The 18425-nt window shown below is 63.0% G+C and overlaps 4 protein-coding genes across 17 annotated transcripts; 3 read left to right on the plus strand and 1 right to left on the minus strand.

Annotated features, from left to right (window-relative positions):
• The first annotated feature begins 510 nt into the window (after positions 1–510).
• CC3H8orf82 (chromosome C3 C8orf82 homolog) lies at positions 511–3266 on the plus strand. The gene is made up of 3 exons (XM_045455661.1): positions 511–719; positions 1376–1424; positions 1692–3266. Exons 1-3 carry the CDS (start codon positions 558–560, stop codon positions 2135–2137), a joined length of 657 nt encoding a protein of 218 aa, XP_045311617.1. The 5' UTR covers positions 511–557; the 3' UTR covers positions 2138–3266.
• On the plus strand, positions 2478–7388 carry LRRC24 (leucine rich repeat containing 24). 5 transcript variants are annotated; one of them, XM_045455570.1, is made up of 5 exons: positions 2478–2584; positions 4638–4888; positions 5044–5322; positions 5486–5654; positions 6335–7388. In XM_045455570.1, exons 2-5 carry the CDS (start codon positions 4721–4723, stop codon positions 7261–7263), a joined length of 1545 nt encoding a protein of 514 aa, XP_045311526.1. In that variant the 5' UTR covers positions 2478–2584; positions 4638–4720; the 3' UTR covers positions 7264–7388. The 5 variants fall into 5 exon arrangements, with proteins under 5 accessions (XP_045311526.1, XP_045311525.1, XP_045311523.1 ...); XM_045455569.1 differs by having other exon boundaries at positions 2479–2584; positions 4553–4888; XM_045455567.1 differs by having other exon boundaries at positions 2509–2606; positions 4553–4888.
• Positions 7389–7781: 393 nt separating this feature from the next.
• LRRC14 (leucine rich repeat containing 14) lies at positions 7782–11884 on the minus strand. Of its 10 annotated transcripts, none has more exons than XM_045455593.1 (5): positions 11753–11834; positions 11207–11343; positions 9743–10096; positions 8977–9561; positions 7782–8884 (listed from the first exon to the last, which is right to left on the minus strand). In XM_045455593.1, the coding sequence occupies exons 2-5, from the start codon at positions 11209–11211 to the stop codon at positions 8317–8319; spliced, it is 1512 nt and encodes a 503-aa protein (XP_045311549.1). In that variant the 5' UTR covers positions 11212–11343; positions 11753–11834; the 3' UTR covers positions 7782–8316. The 10 variants fall into 10 exon arrangements, with proteins under 10 accessions (XP_045311549.1, XP_045311547.1, XP_045311554.1 ...); XM_045455591.1 differs by having other exon boundaries at positions 10992–11343; XM_045455598.1 differs by having other exon boundaries at positions 8977–9578; positions 9743–9963; positions 11313–11343; positions 11753–11796.
• On the plus strand, positions 11805–18406 carry RECQL4 (RecQ like helicase 4). The gene is given in 23 exon segments (XM_045455498.1): positions 11805–12089; positions 12154–12187; positions 12276–12376; positions 12589–12732; positions 12977–13573; positions 13576–13749; positions 13821–13947; positions 14075–14188; positions 14293–14424; positions 14509–14601; positions 14679–14815; positions 15266–15349; positions 15432–15611; positions 15690–15869; positions 15942–16056; positions 16161–16423; positions 16506–16782; positions 16862–16991; positions 17073–17242; positions 17322–17502; positions 17585–17732; positions 17877–17985; positions 18074–18406. Coding segments are annotated over 23 exon segments (3843 nt in total). The 5' UTR covers positions 11805–11861; the 3' UTR covers positions 18199–18406.
• Positions 18407–18425: the final 19 nt, after the last annotated feature.

Raw genomic sequence — 18425 nt, forward strand, 5'->3', positions numbered from 1 at the left:
GCCGCCCTGCGCCTTCTGAGGCCCCCGGGGTCTGTCTCTTGACCTCTTTATAAAGGCCTGTCTGCGCGGGGAGTGGGCTTTTTGCGACCCTCCCTACCCTCAATCTGCCATAGACGGCTAGGCAGTGTTGATTCCGAAGCTGCTTGAACACGCAGACTCCGCCCCACCAAGCTGACTTTCTGAGCGGTAGGCCGAGAGGCAAGTGCCGGCGGTCGGCCCCCGAGGGCAGAGGGACAGGGACAGAACCTGCACTCCCGCCAGGGCCCCGTTCCCAGTCCGTCTCGCGTGCGCACCCCGCCGGCAGGCGGTCTCTTCCCCCCACCCCCACCCCACCCCACCCCACCCCGGCGGGATGGCAGGACGGGCCGCTCCCGCAGGCCAGAGAATGAACAGCGTCGGGGCTGCCCACGGCCCTGGAATCCCGCGCGATCCGGGAAAGTGAGCTCCGCGACAGCTGCCGGAACCAAAGTGTGAGGCCGCGGAGTCGCGGGGAGGAATCCTGTTCACGCAGCGCCAGTCCCGCGTGACCCGCGCGCCGCTTCCGGCGCGGGAGGAAGATGTGGAGGGCATGCAGGGCGCTGCGGCCCTGCGCCGTGGTCTTGGCGCGGTCCCCGGGGACCCGGGCCTGCGGCGGGGGCGGGGGCGTCTCCTACACGCAGGGCCAGACCCCAGAGCCCCAGACGCGAGAGTATTTTTATTATGTGGATCATCAGGGCCAGGTGGGCCGGGAGCGTGGCCGGAGCGGGCGCACCGGTTAGAGAGGTGGGGCCAGAGAGGGGGCGCCTGTGAGAGGGGCGGGGCCGGATGGGTGGGCGGGGTCTCTAAAGAATGAGAACTTGACTGCTGAGGTGGGACCGAGAGTTGGACCGCCTGGGGCGCCCGGTCTCAGCCCGAGAGGGGTCGCCCCCCGCCCCGCCCCCCCAGCAGCCAACCTGCCACACGTTGCTGCGTCTCGTGCGCTCTGCATCCCCAGATCCTGCCCGACCCCGTGATCCCCAGCTTCGGGTCGCCCTGCCTGTTTTGCAAGCCCTGGCAGGGGAATCATCCAGCATATCCGGGAGGAAGCAGGTCCGGGAGCCTCCGCGGAGGAGGTGGCACATCTGATTAGAAACTTTTAAGGAGGAAGGGAGAGGTACAGGGAGGACATGGCAGCTCAGGAACCCGCACGGCCCGGAGTGCGGGATAGATGCAGGAATGTTGGCAGGGTCCCCAGGTTTACTTTCCACTCGCCTCCCTGCACACGGCGCGCACAGGAGCGCAAGGAGAGTGGACACTGGCCCCGGCTCAGGCCTGCCCAATCCTCCCCGACCTGGGGCCGACTCTGTCGGGCTTCCAGTTGGGACTCATGGGCCACGGCCTGCCCCTCTGTCTGCAGCTTTTCCTGGATGACTCCAAAATGAAGAACTTCATCACCTGCTTCAAAGGTACCGGTGCAACTTCTTCCCCACCTTTCTTCTCCCTTCGGCAAGGCCCTGGTGGGCTCTGCTCCCCAGCCTGCCGACTGGCCCGTCCAAAGCAGAGGACTGGGCATCCTGTGCTCATGAGCCCTGCTGTCTAGAGTGAGGCCAAGGTGGTGTGCCCATATCCGGCGCCAGCCCGTGGCGTTGCCCAGGGCGCGCCGATTGCCTGGGGAAGTAGGGCCCCAGGTAGGGTAGCGTGGCATGGTAAGCAACCGTGTCCTTCTCCTCCAGACCCACAGTTCCTGGTCACCTTCTTCTCCCGCCTGAGACCCAACCACAGCGGTCGCTACGAGGCCTCTTTCCCCTTCCTCTCGCCCTGCGGCAGAGAGCGCAATTTCCTGCGCTGCGAAGACCGGCCGGTGGTCTTCACGCACCTGCTGGCCTCGGGCTCCGGGCCCCCGCGTCTCTCCTATTGCGGCGGCGGTGAGGCCCTGGCCGTGCCCTTCGAGCCGGCGCGTCTGCTGCCTCTGGCCGCCAACGGCCGCCTCTACCACCCCGCGCCAGAGCGAGCGGGCGGCGTGGGTCTGGTGCGCTCCGCCCTAGCCTTCGAGCTTAGCGCCTGCTTCGAGTACCCGCCTGGCGCGCCCGCGCTGCCTTCACACGTGCGCTGGCAAGGCCGCCGCCTAGCCCTCACCATGGACCTGGCCCCGCTGTTGCTCGCCGCCTCGCGGCCCTGAGCCGCAGGCAGGAAGGCTGGCGGCCGCTGGTGCCCCTGGCCCCGCCGAGGTCCCGCCCTCTCTCCCCTCACCGCTGTGGCCCGGGCCGCGCATCGCTGCGCACGCGCCACCGAAAGAGCGCGCCGGCCGAATGCGCGTGCGCGGCAGAGGTGCACCGCGGCCCCGTGGTGCTCGGCGCTGTCCGAGGTGCTGCCGCGGCTTCGAACGCGAGGAGGGGCGGGGTCGCGGGCCCTTCTATTCCCCCCCCCCCCACCCCCCAACACCTCGGGCCTGGGGCGTCCTTTGGTTCGGCCCTCGCCTACAGGGGCAGGCCCCGGCGGCGCGGCTGGAGGCGCAGGGGCTCCAGTACGCGTGCGCGAGCGGCGTCCGCCCCTCCCCCGCCCTGCACTGCTCGGTGGGCCTGGGCGCCTCGGGCTCAGCGGGGGAGCCGCGCCGCGGGAGCGTCAGGTGAGGGGGCGCCCGACCCGAGGTCAGTGGGCATGGGGGTGGGATCGGGGGCCTTCCCGGCTATGTCCCCAGTGCGCATCGAGAAGGGGAGGCGACCTGGCGGGGACCACGCCCTGCCCTGAACTGGCCCGGGACAGACCCAGCTGGAGGGGATGCAGGTGACACCATGGGGGATCGAGGCACGCGACTTGGGCTTCGCACTGCTCCCGAGCGGGTCGCAGAGCTTCCTCGCCGCTCCAGTCTCCGCACAGATCGGTGCCCTGGAGACGGTAACAGCCATCGCAGAATCCTGTGTGTGACGCCCCGCCCCCTGCCCAACCGGATTAGAGGGCTCTCCGCTGGGTAAAAGGATTTCTGGGCTGGCCTCCTCTGCTCTTCCCGCCTGGGCCCTCATCCCTGCTCAGGCCGGCCCTTTTATTCCAATCAGCGTCTAGGGGGTGTCCCTGTGAACAGTGCCTTGAATCCTGAGGAGGAAGCCAAGAAGCCCCAATACCTAAGAGGACTGGCTGCTGGAGCCTGATTGGGCAAGACCTGAACCAGCCCTTATGCTCAGGGAAGTGGATCCCAGGAGCCCAGAGTATGCCTTTAGATTCTTGGGCTTCATGCACATCCTGAGACACCTGGGAACTGACTCTGCCTGGGCCAAAGCTATTCCATTAAAACTTTTGCTGTGCCTACCTCATTTCTAGTGACTTTAAATAATCATATGAGTTACAATTTAGAGCAAGATTCGAACAGACATCAAGGGCACTTGGTCCCTTTCCACATGACTCACTCTTGCTAGCAGAGAGACTTGGAAAACAGGCAGTTATTCAGAGTGGGGACCATTTGAGGAAGGGCTGGAGGCTGCATGACAGCACACCCTCAGCTTTGCTGTCCCTGGCTCCAGACTAGCTGGCTTCTCAGCCCATGTCCCCACCTTTAAAACTGGACTCACTGTGCCTGGAACTAGACACAGGTCTTCCCATCTTTATAGGATCACCGGTTCATGTGCATAAATCCCCAACACACTATATATTCCTTTACCATCCAGGAGGTCACTGCTCCCAGAGCCCACTTGGGAACTATCCTAGAAACCCAGTTGGTGGCCCAAGGCCCCAACCCAGCTGTTCCAGGGCCCTTCCTACTTCCCAAAACAGAAGCACTTTTCTGGGAAACAGCAGAGAGAACATAGGCCATGGCTCGTGAACTGACTTTCCTATTGTGTATCACATCCCCCAATTGTCTAACAAGTTCCTGAGAATTAACCCTAATTCTGTCTAAGCTGTTCCACCCACCCTCACCCCCACAAAGGATTGGGCAGGGGCTGGCCAAGCTATGCTTGCATTTTCCTGTGGCTGGTGGCTCCCAGGATCAGTTCTACCCATGTTTCCCATCAACATACATCAGGTGGGTCCCAGGGTCAGAAGACAGAGCATGAGTTCTAGGGATAAAAGGACTAGACTTAATGCTGGGTCAGGGTCAGGTGAAGACAAAGACACGTGGTGTGGGGCCTTGGGCTTCGTCTTGGGGGCACGAGACTTCTGCTCTGGGCTCTGCTTTTGGACATCTCCATGTGGACAAGGAGAAATGTCTTCCTAGACCCTCTTCCCCTTCTAGCCTGCACTTGGGTAACTGGGTCCTGGGCTTCACCACCTACATGTTCCCAAGCCCACACTTTGCACCAGCCTCTTGTACCTTAGAGTCAAGGAGTGGCTAATTGCTAGAAAGTAGAGACGCCCACATGCATGAGTGCAAAATCCCTTACGGTGCCAGATGGAAATAGATGGGAAGAGAAGGGGGCTGGGGTGGTGTTGGCTCTCCCCACATGGCCAGTGTGGTAAGACTAAGAACTCTGGAAATTCTAAATTGGAACCTGATGCTCCAAATCTTCATGACTGTGTTTTTGCAAAGGAAAAAAGCCAACTTTTTTGTTTGTTTCTTGTTTTTGTTTTTATCGGTTGCTTGAACTGATTTATAACTTTTCAGAAATTAGACACAGGGTGTGGGCCTCCATCCATGTTCTTCGCTGGCTCTCAAGTGTTAGGGGCAGGCCTGCCAACCTGTGTTTCAGGAGGCACATCACATCCAGGGTGGACTATAAGGAGGCCCGTCAGGAGGTTGCAGCTTCGTGGTCCGCGGCCGGTCCCGCGGGAGATGGCCCCGGGGGCGCCCACATTGCTGCTGCTGTGGCTGCTGTGGTTCCCTGGCTTCCCGCCCCGCGCTGCCGGCTGCCCAGCCGCCTGCCGCTGCTACAGCGCCACGGTGGAGTGCGGCGCCCTGCGGCTTCGCGTCGTCCCGCCCGGAATCCCACCCGGGACGCAGGTGGGCACCGCTTGGGGCCACTGGGCCGCGGGCTAGAGGTGCCCGCGACACGGAGGGAGGGGTGTGTGAATGTCCCTGTGGGTGCTGGAGAGCCCCAGGGGAGGGAGACTCCCTCAGCAGGGTAAACACCCTCCCACCCTCCCTCCGGCCCGCAGACGCTGTTCCTGCAGGACAACAGCATCGCGCGCCTGGAACCGGGCGTACTGGCGCCTCTCGCCGCCCTGCGCCGTCTCTACCTGCACAATAACAGCCTGCGCGCCCTGGAGCCAGGCGTCTTCCGCGCGCAGTCACGCCTGCTAGAGCTAGCGCTCACCGGCAACCGGCTACGCGGCTTGCGAGTTGGCGCTTTCGCGGGCCTGGCCCAGCTGCGTGCACTCTACCTGGCTGGTAACCAGCTAGTGCAGCTGCTGGATTTCACCTTCCTGCACCTACCGGTGAGGGGGGAAGGTGGGCAAGGGCAAGGGTCCTCCGATACCTCCACCTGTCCTGCGGGGCTAGAGCAGTGAAAGGGAGAAAAGTTAACCCAGGTTAGCTCCGTAAGAAGGGGACCTGGCCGCCAGGGCCCCTTCCCCTGATGATGTGCTGTCCTTCCCTCAGCGACTGCAGGAGCTGCACCTGCAGGAAAACAGCATTGAGCTGCTGGAGGACCAGGCCCTGGCTGGGCTTTCCTCACTAGCACTGCTGGACCTCAGCAGGAACCAACTGGGCACCATCAGTCGTGAGGCCCTACAGCCCCTGGCCAGCCTGCAGGTCCTGCGCCTCACAGGTACCTCTTGGGGAAGGTTCTCATGCCAAGGTATCTTCCTCGGCCACAGTGGTGGCAGTGGGAAGCAGGCCCAGGTGTGGAGTGGGCTTTGATGGCAGTGGCTCTGAATCCCAGACCATCCAGGAGCGCTCTGCAGGGTCATACCATCACCTGGACCCATGGGCGGCTGATAGGAATGGGAGTGCTGGAAGGGGCACAGTTCAGGGACTTGGCCTAAGGATTAAGACAGAAAAGGTAGAAATCCTCTGTTGAGGGACTGGACACTCAGGAGCTATGGGGGGGGGGGGGGACAGACAAACTGGAAAGACGAAACTAGGGCTGGCATTTCCAGGACACAGCACCTGAGGACGAGGCTGACAGGATTGGCGAGGTCTCAGTGCTGTGGGATGCCTTTGGGGACACTGACTATCCACCCAAGTAATGGGACTTGCTGCAGGGAGAGACTTCAAAGGAGCAGAGGCTTTCTTAGAAATTAGTGAACTGGACCACGCGGCACAGAACTGCAGGGGGAGGGAAGAGTTTGCCCACACTCCAGGGAGCTTGAGGTCAGAGAAGAGATGGCAGGGGCCCCTCTCCGGGAGGTGGGAAAGGGGTTCCGGTTCTGGCCAGCAGAAGCCCAACTGCACAGGTTGTTCTGGCACCATTCCTGAGCTACCCGTCCGCCACTGCTCTGCCCACAGAGAACCCATGGCGCTGTGACTGTGCCCTGCACTGGCTGGGAGCATGGATCAAGGAAGGGGGCCAGCGGCTGCTCAGCTCCAGGGACAAGAACATCATGTGTGCAGAGCCCCCGCGCCTGGCACTTCAAAGTCTCCTGGACATATCTGGCAGTAGCCTCATCTGCATCCCGCCCTCTGTACACGTGGAGCCGCTGGAGGTGACGGCCAACCTGGGTGAGGACCTGCGCGTTGCCTGCCAGGCTTCCGGCTACCCGCAGCCCCTGGTGACCTGGAGAAAGGTGGCCCAGCCTCGTGAAGGGCAGCCGCGGGCCCAGATCCAGCCAGAAGGCGGGGCACCGCGCCCAGGCGGGCCCGGCGCCTCTGACACGGGCAGCGGCATGCTCTTCCTCACCAACATCACCCTGGCCCACGCTGGAAAGTACGAGTGCGAGGCCTCCAACGCCGGCGGCGCCGCCCGCGTGCCCTTCCAGCTCCTGGTCAACCTGTCCCAGCAGCAGCTGCTGCAGCTGGCGCCCCCGCCGCCTCCGGCCTCCGGCCCCGTCAGCCACGAGCCCCTGCAAGAGGCCGGCAGCATGGCCTTCCGCGCCCTGGGCCTGGCCACCCAGACGGCCATCGCGGGCGCCATCGCGCTCCTTACGCTCACGGCGCTGCTGCTGGCGACCATGATCTGCCGCCGGCGGCGCAAGAGAAAAAAGGCGCCGGGACTGCCGGGGGAGGGCGCGCTGTTCGTCAACGACTATTCGGACGGGCCCTGCACCTTCGCGCAGCTCGAGGAGCTCCGCGACGAGCGAGGCCACGAGATGTTCGTCATCGACCGTTCCAAGCCACTCTTCGCCGAGGGCCCGACGGAGGCTGCCGATGGCGCAGCAACCGGGCCGGCGCAGGGCCTCCCGCTGCAGCCGCCGGCAGCCTACGAGATCCACTGCTGAAGAGTGCAGCCCAGAGGGGCGGGAGGGCGGGCGGGCGCTCGCTGATGACGTAGTCTTCGCGGATTGGCAGGCCCGCGGGCTCGCCCCGCGCATGCTCCAGCGCAGTCAGTAAAGGGTAAAAGCTGCGCAGTGTGCGGCGAGCCATGTGTGGGATCTGGGGGCCCGAGGGCGGGTCGCAGGCACCTGCGGACCCCCAGCTCTGCGGACAGAATCCCTAAGGCGTCAAGGGACGGTGGCCGAGGAGGCTCCCCACGGCCCTACCGAAGCCCTCCAGAAAAGATCCCTCCAGCATCACCCTAATCGCTAGCTCTGCAGGTCCGGCCACTGGCCCGCCAGCCTGCTGGAGGACCTGGGGCCTCCCCAAGGTGGGAGAGGCGAAGGGCTGTGGAGGTGCCCAGGAAAGGGGGAGGGGGACAGCAGACCGGAAGACAGCTGTTACCCAGTGGCTACGCTGGAGGGGACAGCAGAGCCAGTGACATGTCATTCTGACCAGTTAGGACAGAAAAAAACACCACAAATTTAAGTTCCAAACACACTGCACATTTGTACCTTAATGACACCCGCTGGCTCCAAAGCCCAGCCAGGTTGTCTCCCGGGTGCCAGGGCAGAGAGAACCATGAGAGGCTCCAGTGCATGGGGACCCAACCCACCTTGAAGCAGGTCCCTGTTCCAGCTTCAACCCCAGAGCAGTCTGTTCTTGGGAAGGGCCCAGACAGAACACCCTCTCTCAGCTCACAGCTGGGACCCCAGAAACATTCCAAAGAGAGGACCAGGACACCAGAGGGCAGCCAAGTGCACCCAAACCAAACCTGGCCTTTAACAGGCCTGGAATCCAGCCCTTAAGCCCACAGTCAGCCAGTCAGGGGAACAGGTACAGGGCAAAACCTCGCAAGGTGCTCCACCAAGCATCGGAAGGCTGCGAGAGCCCAAGAGCAAGGAAACCAGAGACCAGTGACTCTGTGTCAGGCCTCCAACAGGGTCCCAGCAAAGGCTCTGTCTACCTAAGGCAGGGAGGGGTCTCCAGCAGCCCTGAACACCAGGACAGCCTAGAGGTCATAGGCTGAAGTAGTCTGCGGCCAGGCGCCCATAAATGTCAGTGGTCCAGAGCACATGAGCACGACCTGAGGCCAGTAGCAGCTGGTGCAACTCCGCCTCCACACGAGCAAACTTCTCCTCATTGATGGAAGCTTCCAGCAGGACAGAGGCAGGCGGTGGCCAGGGCAAACCCTCATAGCAGTCCACAGGGAAGGGGTGCACCACCGTGCGTAGCTCAGCCTGCACTACCGAATCCCGTAGGAGCTCCTTGAGGCCCGCCATGGACAGTGGGTTGCCATAGAGACCGAGGTAGCGGAGGCTGGTGCAGCGCGTCAACACAGGGAGCGTGGCCAGCAGCTGGGTATCAGCAAGCTGGCACTCAGTCAGCTCAAGGTGTAGCAGTGTGGCTGCTGCTGCCTGCAGCAGACCCTGGAAAGGCTCCAGCTGGCTGCCGGACAGGTCGTTGCCACTAAGGTCCAACTTCTTGAGGTGGACAGCATGGGGGCTCCGTGCCAGGAAGCGCAGATCCTCGGGCAGCAGAGCACAGAAGGCCAGCTCCAGGCTCTCCAAGGGACTCTGCAGGGTGCTATAATAGGGGACACAGATCACAACCAAGTAGGACCAGGGCAGGGTCTCGGAAGAGGGGAAAAGGACAGGGCAATAGTGGGGCTTGCTCACCTGAGCAGCTGGTCCAGCCGCCCCGAGAGAAGAGAGGAGCCCATGCTGAGCTCCCGCAGACAAGTGAAGCGGCCCATCTGGGCCAGGAAGTAGCGAAAGTTGTCCTCGCCATCCACAGAGGGCTGCCTCGAGTCCCCATGCACATAGTGCAGCCGCAGGCTGGCCAGGTGCTGGAATCGGGCCACATGTGGGATGATAACAGACAGGCCACGCAGGCCCAAGTTGTTAAAGCGCAGGTCCACACGGCGCAGGCAGCCCGCATCCAGCAGCTGCAGCAAAGCCACAGTGTTGCGCATGGGCAGGTCCTCAGCCCGCAGGTCCCGGCAGCAGAGCCTCAGGGGACTGCCCACACTGCTCCGGAGTGCCTCCCGCAGGAACGAGTAAGAGGCCCGGTTCACCCGCAGGTCCACACGAACCTCCACAGGAATGGGGGCTGGCCCAGGATCCGCAGTCCCGCCCTGCTGCTGTGCTATGCAGGTGCGGGCCACAGCTGCTGTGCAGTCCCACATGCTCATGGTGCCAGGGTCCTGCTCCACGCCGTCATCCAGTAGGCCCGTCATGTCCAGCACCCGCAGGGCATGCTTCCTGGGAGCACGGGTAGGCTGAAGCAGGAGACAAGGAAGCAGAACCCACACCCACTCCCAGCCACCTTGGGACAGAAGCCACATGCCTGTTTCCGCACTGAGCTCTTGCACTCGCCTGGAACCTCAGGGGGGAACCCTCTCTGTACCCCCCAGGCCTGAGAGCCCCTCGGGTGCACCCATACCTGCAGAGAGGCTGTGTGCCAGCCTCGGTCTCTGGGGTGTGGAGCCGGGCTGTCAGCCCCAGGATCACAGCCTGCATGCTCTCTGTGCTGGGGCGCTCTTGCAGCAAGGCCCGGCTGCAGTGAGCACATTCCTGCAGCAGCTGCTGGAAGCTGAGCAGCGGGAAGGGCCATGTGTGCACCAGCTCGCGAAGCACAACAGTCTTCTTGTCCATGAAGGCCACCTTGAACAGCAGGGGGAAGAGCTCTCGAGGCAGCAGGGGTAGGGCCTGGCAGGCAGCTGGCTGACACTGGAGCACCTGCCGCGTGCTCAGGAACACAAGCGTGTGCATGGCGCCGGGCCAGGCAGGAAGCCACCTGCAGGGAAGGGCCCTTCAGCGCGGAGGACAGACCCCAAGCCACTGCCCGGCCATAGCCTCCTCCATCGCTGGTAGTGGGAAAACCCAGCGTGGTGCTTAGCACAGAGCTGGCACTCAATGGAGGACCGTGGCACTAAAAAGCAAGTGCCAGGTGCCTAACAATGGGTTGAACTGAATGAAAATAGGAACGGGGCCACCCCCCCGGTTCCCTACTTCCAGAAGCATGGTGCCTCTTTAGGAAAACTTAGCCATCAAACAGTACATAAATAGCACGACACCAAAAACGACCACTGGCCTGGGTGTGCTTTTGATGACTGTTGCTCTGCAGGACCCCCCCCCCCCGCCCCCAACATCTGTACTTCAGACCACAAAGCTGCTTATCAGAGATCCTCTTTTCTTCAAAACTAGAATAAAGCTCACAAAGCACACAAACACTAGAGGGGCTAAGATACTCCCAAGGGGCGGGAACCTGCCCCACCCTCCTCCAGCTCTTGCAGGTGGTCCTTGGACAGGAACTGGAAGCACTGACGCAGCTTAATAAATACCAGCATAGGTAAAAAGAACGGGTACCCAGGGAACATTGTGTCCAGACAGCCTGAGTAACCCAAGCCTTCAGCATGACCCTCAGTCCTAACTACTGTGGTCCAGTAGTACTGCCAAGCATGGAGATCTTTGCAGACTTACAGAAAAACAGAAAGCAAACCTCATCCGCCAAAGTCTTTGTCACCTGTCTAAACATCTCCCTTTTCCCTAAAGAACCACAGTGACTCTCACACCTATAGGATTCATAAGACCCCAGGCCAGGAATTGTTCAGATGGGTACAGGCAGCAGCAGAAAGCGCATCCAAGTTAACAAGGGGCATATAAAAAAGGCCTGGGACCCCGGGGGGTACCTGGATATCAGCTCTGTTACTGACTTCAGCAGCAGTAACAGCCAGTGGACTCTCAGCGGGCCAAACATCTCATCCTCAAAACTGCTTCCCAGTCATCCCCCCAGAAACAGATTAGAAAACTAAGCCCTAAGTCTTGCCCGGCCAAGGTCACAGCCTGGGCGATGAGCTCAGGGAAGAGGGAGCAGTCGGGCCCCAGAGTCCCTGTTCTTCCGGACCTCATACACAACGAAAGTCCTTAGGGCACTGGTTCTTGAGAAGCCCCGAACGTCAACCCTCGGCCTTGCTCTGCCTGTAGACAATTCTCGCGAGGACGACTCATACCTCGCTGTGACAGGACAGACCAACCGAGCACCTGTCACGAGAGGAAACGAAAGCAGCCAGTGTGGTCACCATGGGAGGAGCCTCTTGTGTGGTGGCCGCCGCCCCCTCCCGCCGGCCCGCGGCTCCCGGCGTTTGCCCCAAGACGCCCCCCGCCCGGCTCCTCCCGGGCTCGAGCCGAGGGACACCATCAATGTGACGCCCTCCGCCTCCCGGACGGGATATGCCCCCTCGAAGCCGGTGCGTCGCCCCCCGGGGCCCGAGGTCGCTCTGCCCGACGCGGGGCTCCAGATCCTTCCCCACCCCGCGAACGAACAGCCCGACTCCCGCTCCCGCCTCCCGGGCGGCGCCCGCCCCGAGCACCCGCGCCTGCTTCGTGCAGCCAGGGAGGGCCGGGGGCGCACGCCGCCCCGCTCCATCCCCAGCCGGCCGCCCGCGCTCACCGGCCCCACAGCCGCTGCGACCGCCACCGGCCCCGCCTCACGGTCCGCCGCGCCCCGCCCAGCGCCTCCGCGCACCGCGATGACGTAGCCACCACCCATTGGTCTTCCCATGAGAGTCCCACTGATTGGCTGCCCCGGAGGAGGCTGCCCAGACGCCCCGCCTCCGACCCTGCGGGACGCCCCCATTGGCTGGCGGCCGGCGTCTCCCTCGCGGCGGGAGATTTGCGGAGCCAGCGGCCGCGGGGCGAGCGCCATGGAGCGACTGCGGGTCGTGCGGGAGCGGCTGCAGGCTTGGGAGAGCGCGTTCCGGCGGCGGCGCGGGAGGCGGCCGGGCCAGGTGCGGGCTGTCCGGGGACGGGGGGTTGAGGGTGCGGCCTCCGGCTGACGCGCTCCCTTCACAGGAGGATGTGGCGGCGGCGCCTGAGGATACCCGGGGTGAGCCCGCCGACGCGGGGCGGAAGGAGGGGCGCAGGGTGGGTGGGGCGACCGGCGGCCCCGCAGTAACCCTTCACCCCGTCCCCAGCGCTCTACCGGGAGTACCGCGCCCTGAAGGAGGCCCTGAAGGAGGCAGAAGGGGTCGGACCCCGCGGCCCCAAGCAATCGCTTTCCGTGCAGGCAGAGGAGGTACCCAGGCCTTGACGCCCCAGCCTCCCGGCCAGTCTCCTGCGTGGCAGAGCCCAGAGGAGCCGTGAACGAGCCTGTGTGGGGCACAGAACATTGGGGGAGGACTGGACATGGTGGAGGAGGGCCTGGGGGCTGGGGAAGGGAGCTGGGGACAACTCTGCCCCTCGCACCAGCCTTTCTCTGGCTCGGACTCCCACCGCCTCTTCTTGCAGGTGCCAGAACCCAGCTGCTGGGGGCCCCACTTGAATCGGGCTGCGACCCACAGTCCACATCCTCCTCTTTCTGGGCCAAGCCGGCCAGGGTCTGTGCGGGACTACGGGGAGAGGCTTAAGGCCAACCTCAAGGGCACTCTGCAGGTGAGAGCTGAGAGCCAGGCAGTCAGTGCATCCAACCTGTACCCAGAGCTGTTCTCCACTCAGTGACCGGACCCCCAGATACCCTTTTCTGCTAACCCTTCCACGCACATGTGCCTGTGCAAACGTGCACACGTACGCTCTTGCAGCACTAATCAGGCGGAAACTCCTGGGGGGAGTTCAGGTCGGCGGCAGCCTGGAGACCTGAGTTCCTGCTTGTTGGTCTGTTCCCCCGCACCCCCACCAGGCTGGGCCAGCCCTGAGCCGCATACCCCGGACTCCACGAAGACCCTCGTCCGAGATGCCCACCCCAAGGCCACCAGGTGCAGGGGCTGCCCTCATCTCTCCAGAAGAAGTCAGTGAGGTGCCCTTGCAGCCTGCTGGGCCCCAGCTGAGGCCGGGCTGCCTCCAGCAGCTACAGGCATCCTTGAGGCTGCGACTGGGCTCCCTAGACCCTGGCTGGCTGGAGCGGTGTCACAATGGGGCCCCAGATTTTCTGGGGGCTTCCAAGGCCTGCCAGCCTAACTTGGGTGTAGAGCAGTCACAGTCTCTGACTTCACGTGTCCCATCTGTCCCTGGTCCCAGCACTAGCCCTGAGGCTCAAGCCCTACAGACAGCTGGAGTCAGTGCAGGGAGCCCCCAACCTGGCGACAGTCAAGGCAAGAGGTGGACACGGAATAGGGAGCCACAGGGGAGCCCTGCACAGGCCCAGCAAGACAGTGGCCAAATAGGACCCCTGCCTGAGGAAGCTGGGACTGCAGAACACGCAGAAGACCCTTCGGGAAAACCCCTGTGGGCACAGCGCCCCAGTGGCGCCACAGCCTCCAGGTACCACAGCTTCAGCCTCCCAGTAGGGTCACCTTAAGTCGAGCCAGGTTGGGGCAGGCTTGGGGCATGGCCCACTTGTACATCCCTTCTAGAGTAGCTGTGCGGAACGGAGGTAATTACGTGCGGCTCAACATGAAGCAGAAACGCTACGTGCGGGGCCCGGCTCTCCGTGGAAGGCTCCTCCGCAAGCAGGTGAGGTGCTGGCAGGCACTCCCTTCACCCCTACTGCCTCTTGCCACGTGACCCTCTCTTATGGCCCCCAGATGTGGAAGCAGAAGTGGCAGAAGAAAGGGGAGCATTTTGTAGGTGGTCGGCCCAGAGCCACGCTCAAGAATTCTTGCTTCCGGTGTGGGCAGCTAGGCCACTGGTCATCCCAGTGCCCCAAACCAGGTGAGACCTCTGCTCTGGTGGTGGGCCGGGCTGAGGTTTTTGGAGAGGACTTGTACTCTTGGGGGGGGGGGGGGGAGCACCTGTAGCTCAAGTAAAAGATTCTATCTGCTTCTTCTACCTAACCTAGAGCATACCCCAGCCCCCCAGAAGAAAGGTGGTGAGAATGAAGACGACACACAGACCCTGCTCACTTTGGAGGAAGTAGTCCAGAGGACAGGCAGTGCCAGCTGCCGACTCCCTGGTGAATGAAGGGGTGGAGGGCAGGTTGTAGCTAGGTGTGTTTTTGCTAGAATGACCCCAGCCCAGCCTGGAGTTCCCACACCACCCTTTTCCATCTGTTTCTAGTGAGTGAGAAAGATCCAGAGCCTGCTGGGCCTGAGCTGTTGGTCACCGTGGAACAGCCTGTGCCCCAGGTGCCCTGCCTGCCCCCTACCGTGCCACCACTTTACCCACCAGGGCCCTCTGGGCAAGTGGCAGGTGAGCAGATGCTTTTCAGCTGAGAGCCTTTACTGGGGGATGGGGGCAACTTGAGGCCATGCTGACCAACACCTGTGTCCACAGAGACGCCAGCTGAGGTATTCCAGGCCCTGGAGCAGCTAGGGCACCGTGCCTTCCGCCCCGGACAGGAGCATGCAGTCATGCGGATCCTCTCTGGTGAGCTTGGCTGTTGGGGGATGGGACAGGGCCAAGGCCTGGCCACAGGATAGCACACTGACCCTTGTTCCCACCAGGCATATCCACGCTGCTGGTGTTGCCCACCGGTGCTGGCAAGTCCTTGTGCTACCAGCTCCCCGCGCTGCTTTATGCCCGGCGGAGCCCCTGCCTCACACTGGTCATCTCTCCCCTCCTGTCTCTCATGGATGACCAGGTGCGCAGACGGGACCCCTCCAGCACATGCAGAAGGCAGGAACCAGTGCCCACGGCTCTTCCGACCCTTTGGGGCTGCTGTCAGTTACTTGGCCGGAGCTGTAGAGAGCTCAGCTATTCTCAACCTGCCAGCTCTGTCCACAGTCCCCGGCCTGGCAATGGTCCAAGGGCAGCAGGGACACAGCTGGCCAGACCTGAGTCCACCCCCAAGAGGAGCAGCTCTAGGGAGGGAGGACGTCCCCAGTGGGGCCTGTCTGCTCTTGGCACTCCTGAACCAAGGCTCACAGGGGGCTCTGAATCCTTAGTCACAGGATCTACGAGCTGGGATTTTTCTCCCTAGGGAGCCCAGGTTGAAGATGGCAACAGCTGTCAGGCCAAGCACCATTGAGCGCTGTTTGAGGAAAAGCAGGGGAAGGGTGGCTTGCAACTGGTTGTCCTTTTGTACCCACAGGTGTCTGGCCTGCCCCCATGCCTGAAGGCAGCCTGCATCCATTCAGGCATGACCAGGAAGGAGCGGGACTCTGCCCTGAAGAAGGTGAGGGAGGGGCCTTACACAGCAAGATGGGTAGGGACAGAAGGCAGGCCCTCGATGATGCTCCTGACCTTGCCGTCTTCAGGTTCAAGCGGCCCAGGTGCACGTTCTGATGCTGTCACCCGAGGCACTGGTTGGGGCTGCGGCAGGGACCCCTGGCTCCCTCCCTCAGCTGCCTCCCATTGCCTTTGCCTGTGTCGATGAGGCCCACTGCCTGTCCCAGTGGTCCCACAACTTCCGGCCCTGCTACCTGCGTGTCTGCAAGGTGAGCCTTCTTTGGGGTACAAGCGAAGGGGCAAGGGAGGGTGGGTGGGGCACCTTCACTGGCTCCTCTCCCACACAGGTGCTGCGGGAACACATGGGTGTCCGCTGCTTTCTGGGTCTTACAGCCACGGCTACGCACAGCACCTCAAGAGACATGGCTCAGCATCTAGGCGTGGCTGAGGAGCATGTCCTCAGAGGGCCAGTCACCATCCCCACCAACCTGTACCTCTCTGTGTCCACGGACAGGAACCCAGACCAGGTGAGTGGACACACCGGGGCCTGGCAGAGGCACTGCCTCTGACAGCCCGTGCTGACCGCTGTCGCCCACCAGGCTTTGGTGACACTGCTGCAGAGTGATCGTTTTCGTGACCTGAACTCTGTCATCGTCTACTGCAACAGACGCGAAGACACGGAGCGCATTGCTGCGCTGCTCCGCACCTGCCTGTGTGAGGCCTGGGACCTGGGGCCTAGAGGGGAGGTCAGCAGGGCTGTGCCCCACGGACCTGCCCCAGGAACACGTTCTACCCAACTGTCTGTGTCTTCTCTGCAGGCCAGGCCCCGGAAGCTGTGGCCGAAGCCTACCACGCCGGCATGTGTGCCCGGGAGCGGCGGCGGGTGCAGCAGGCCTTCATGGAGGGCCGGCTGCGGGTGGTGGTGGCCACAGTGGCCTTCGGGATGGGGCTGGACCGGCCAGACGTGCGGGCCGTGCTGCACCTGGGGCTGCCCCCCAGCTTTGAGAGCTACGTGCAGGCTGTGGGCCGGGCTGGACGGGACGGCCAGCCCGCACACTGCCACCTCTTTCTCCAGCCCCAGGTTCTTACTTGCCCCACTTGAGCTCCCCCCACCCCTCCCCACCCCACCCCACCGCCCCACGTTTACAGCTATTCTTTCGCAGGGTCAGGACCTGCAGGAGTTGCGTAGACACGTGCATGCCGAGGCCTCCGACTTCCTTGCCGTGAAGAAGCTGGTACAGTGCTCGTTCCCACCCTGCACCTGCACCCATGCCCAACAGCCCCCAGAGCAGGAGGGAACCAAGAGCCAAGAGAGGCCTGTGACCGTGTCCCTGAGCAAGGCCGAGCAAGCCAGCAACAAAGGCCTAGCCCAGTGCCTGGGTCATGAGCGGGCACTCCCAGTGCAGCCGCTGGTGCAAGCCCTGGACATGCCTGAGGAGGGTGAGGAACTGGGGGCAGGAGTGGGTACCTCCCCACATCCCCACGTCCCCGTGTCCCCTAAGCCCTGCTCTGCCTCCAGCCATTGAGACCCTGCTGTGCTACCTGGAGCTACATCCACGGCGCTGGCTGGAGCTGCTGGCGCCCACCTATGCCTACTGCCACCTGCGCTGCCCTGGGGGCCTCCCCCAGCTCCAGGCCCTGGCCCACAGGTGAGCACACATCCCACCCCAGGCTGGGGCCAGGGACACAGGACCAGGGCTGCTAATCACATATCCCTTTCCCTGGGACAGGTGTCCTCCACTGGCGGTCTGGTTAGCCCAGCAGCCACAGGAAAACATAGGTGAAGGAAGCTATTCCGTAGAGTTTGACGTGGTTAAGTTGGCCGACTCGATGGGCTGGAAGCTCGCCCCTGCAAAGCAGGCTCTCCGTCAACTGCAGTGGTACCTAGAGCCCAGGACAGGTGAGCCCTGCCCCCAACCCTGCTTGGACCCAGCCCTGCTTGCCGCCCTCCTGCCTGTGTCTCACAAGCTCTCTGGCAGGTGCACATCGGGACACAGGGGTGCTGGTGGAGTTCCGGGAACTCGCCTTCTGTCTGCACAGCCCCGGAGACCTGACAGCCCACGAGAAGGACCAGATCTGTGACTTCCTATATGAACGTGTACAAACCCGTGAGCAGGAGGCCCTGGCACGCCTGCGACGCACCTTCCAGGCCTTTCACAGGTGCAGGAGAGGTGGGCGGGGCCTGAGGCCACCCCCGCTTCCCCCTCTGGTGAACAGCGCTGACAGATTCCTCTCACCCCAGTGTAGCCTTCCCCAGCTGCGGGCCCTGCTTGGAGCAGCCTGATGAGGAGCACAGTGCCAGGCTCAAGGCTCTGCTCAGCGGCTACTTCGAGGAAGAGGGGCCAGGAGGCATGGAAGACGAGCAGGGCCCAGAGCCAGGACAGGCCAGGGTGAGTGCCAGCCCCTCCTGGGGGGTTGAAGAGAGGACACAGGCCTGCAGTGAGGTCAGGCAGCAAAGTGCGTGCACACGCTTACACACTCTGTCTCCTGCCTTGCACCACGGTGGACTGGCCTTACGTGCCTGCCACCCACAGATCCAGGACTGGGAGGACCAGATACGCCAGGACATCCGCCATCTCCTGTCCTCGTGGCCAGACCAGCAGTTCTCGGGCAGGGCTGTGGCCCGTATCTTCCATGGCATCGGTGAGGGCCTGGAAGGCTGGGTTCGGACATGGGCAGGGGCCAGGTCTGGCCCAGAGTCCTCAGGGCCGTGTCTCCCACTCCACCACAGGAAGCCCCTGCTATCCAGCCCAGGTGTACGGGCGGGACCGGCGTTTCTGGAGAAAACACCTGCATCTGAGCTTCCGTGCCCTGATGCGTTTAGCTACAGAGGAGATCCTGCTGTGGGGCCACTGACCACCCTGCCGCAAGCCAGCCCTGCTCCCCCATGTCACACACAGGGGGCTGTGTGGCCACTGTGCCGAGGGAGCCAGGTGTGGCAGTTTATCAGGGAAAAGAGAAGGGACATTTGTGGCCAAGACAGTGACTGACTACCTGGGCAAAGCCCACCACCAGAAGCGGGGCGAAGAGGCCCCAAAACGCGGAATAAAAAATGCTCAAGTCATTCTTAGGAACCCTCTTTT

The sequence above is a fragment of the Leopardus geoffroyi genome, chromosome C3 (assembly GCF_018350155.1).
Source record: "Leopardus geoffroyi isolate Oge1 chromosome C3, O.geoffroyi_Oge1_pat1.0, whole genome shotgun sequence".
In the NCBI taxonomy this organism is placed as follows: Eukaryota; Metazoa; Chordata; class Mammalia; order Carnivora; family Felidae; genus Leopardus; species Leopardus geoffroyi.

What these genes read in the sequence shown, in the direction of transcription:
- CC3H8orf82 (XM_045455661.1), top strand. Translation starts at nt 558, where the DNA reads ATGTGGAGGGCATGCAGGGCGCTGCGGCCCTGCGCCGTGGTCTTGGCG. An exon ending in ATGTGGATCATCAGGGCCAG is followed by an intron (nt 720 to 1,375) that starts GTGGGCCGGGAG and finishes CTCTGTCTGCAG; the next exon opens with CTTTTCCTGGATGACTCCAA. An exon ending in CTTCATCACCTGCTTCAAAG is followed by an intron (nt 1,425 to 1,691) that starts GTACCGGTGCAA and finishes CTTCTCCTCCAG; the next exon opens with ACCCACAGTTCCTGGTCACC.
- LRRC24 (XM_045455569.1), top strand. Translation starts at nt 4,583, where the DNA reads ATGTTCTTCGCTGGCTCTCAAGTGTTAGGGGCAGGCCTGCCAACCTGT. An exon ending in GAATCCCACCCGGGACGCAG is followed by an intron (nt 4,889 to 5,043) that starts GTGGGCACCGCT and finishes TCCGGCCCGCAG; the next exon opens with ACGCTGTTCCTGCAGGACAA. An exon ending in GCAGGTCCTGCGCCTCACAG is followed by an intron (nt 5,655 to 6,334) that starts GTACCTCTTGGG and finishes CTCTGCCCACAG; the next exon opens with AGAACCCATGGCGCTGTGAC.
- LRRC14 (XM_045455589.1), bottom strand. Translation starts at nt 11,863, where the DNA reads ATGGGAAGACCAATGGGTGGTGGCTACGTCATCGCGGTGCGCGGAGGC. An exon ending in TCGCAGCGGCTGTGGGGCCG is followed by an intron (nt 10,097 to 11,752) that starts GTGAGCGCGGGC and finishes CCTTCCCTGCAG; the next exon opens with GTGGCTTCCTGCCTGGCCCG. An exon ending in CGGCTGGACCAGCTGCTCAG is followed by an intron (nt 8,885 to 8,976) that starts GTGAGCAAGCCC and finishes CCCCTATTATAG; the next exon opens with CACCCTGCAGAGTCCCTTGG.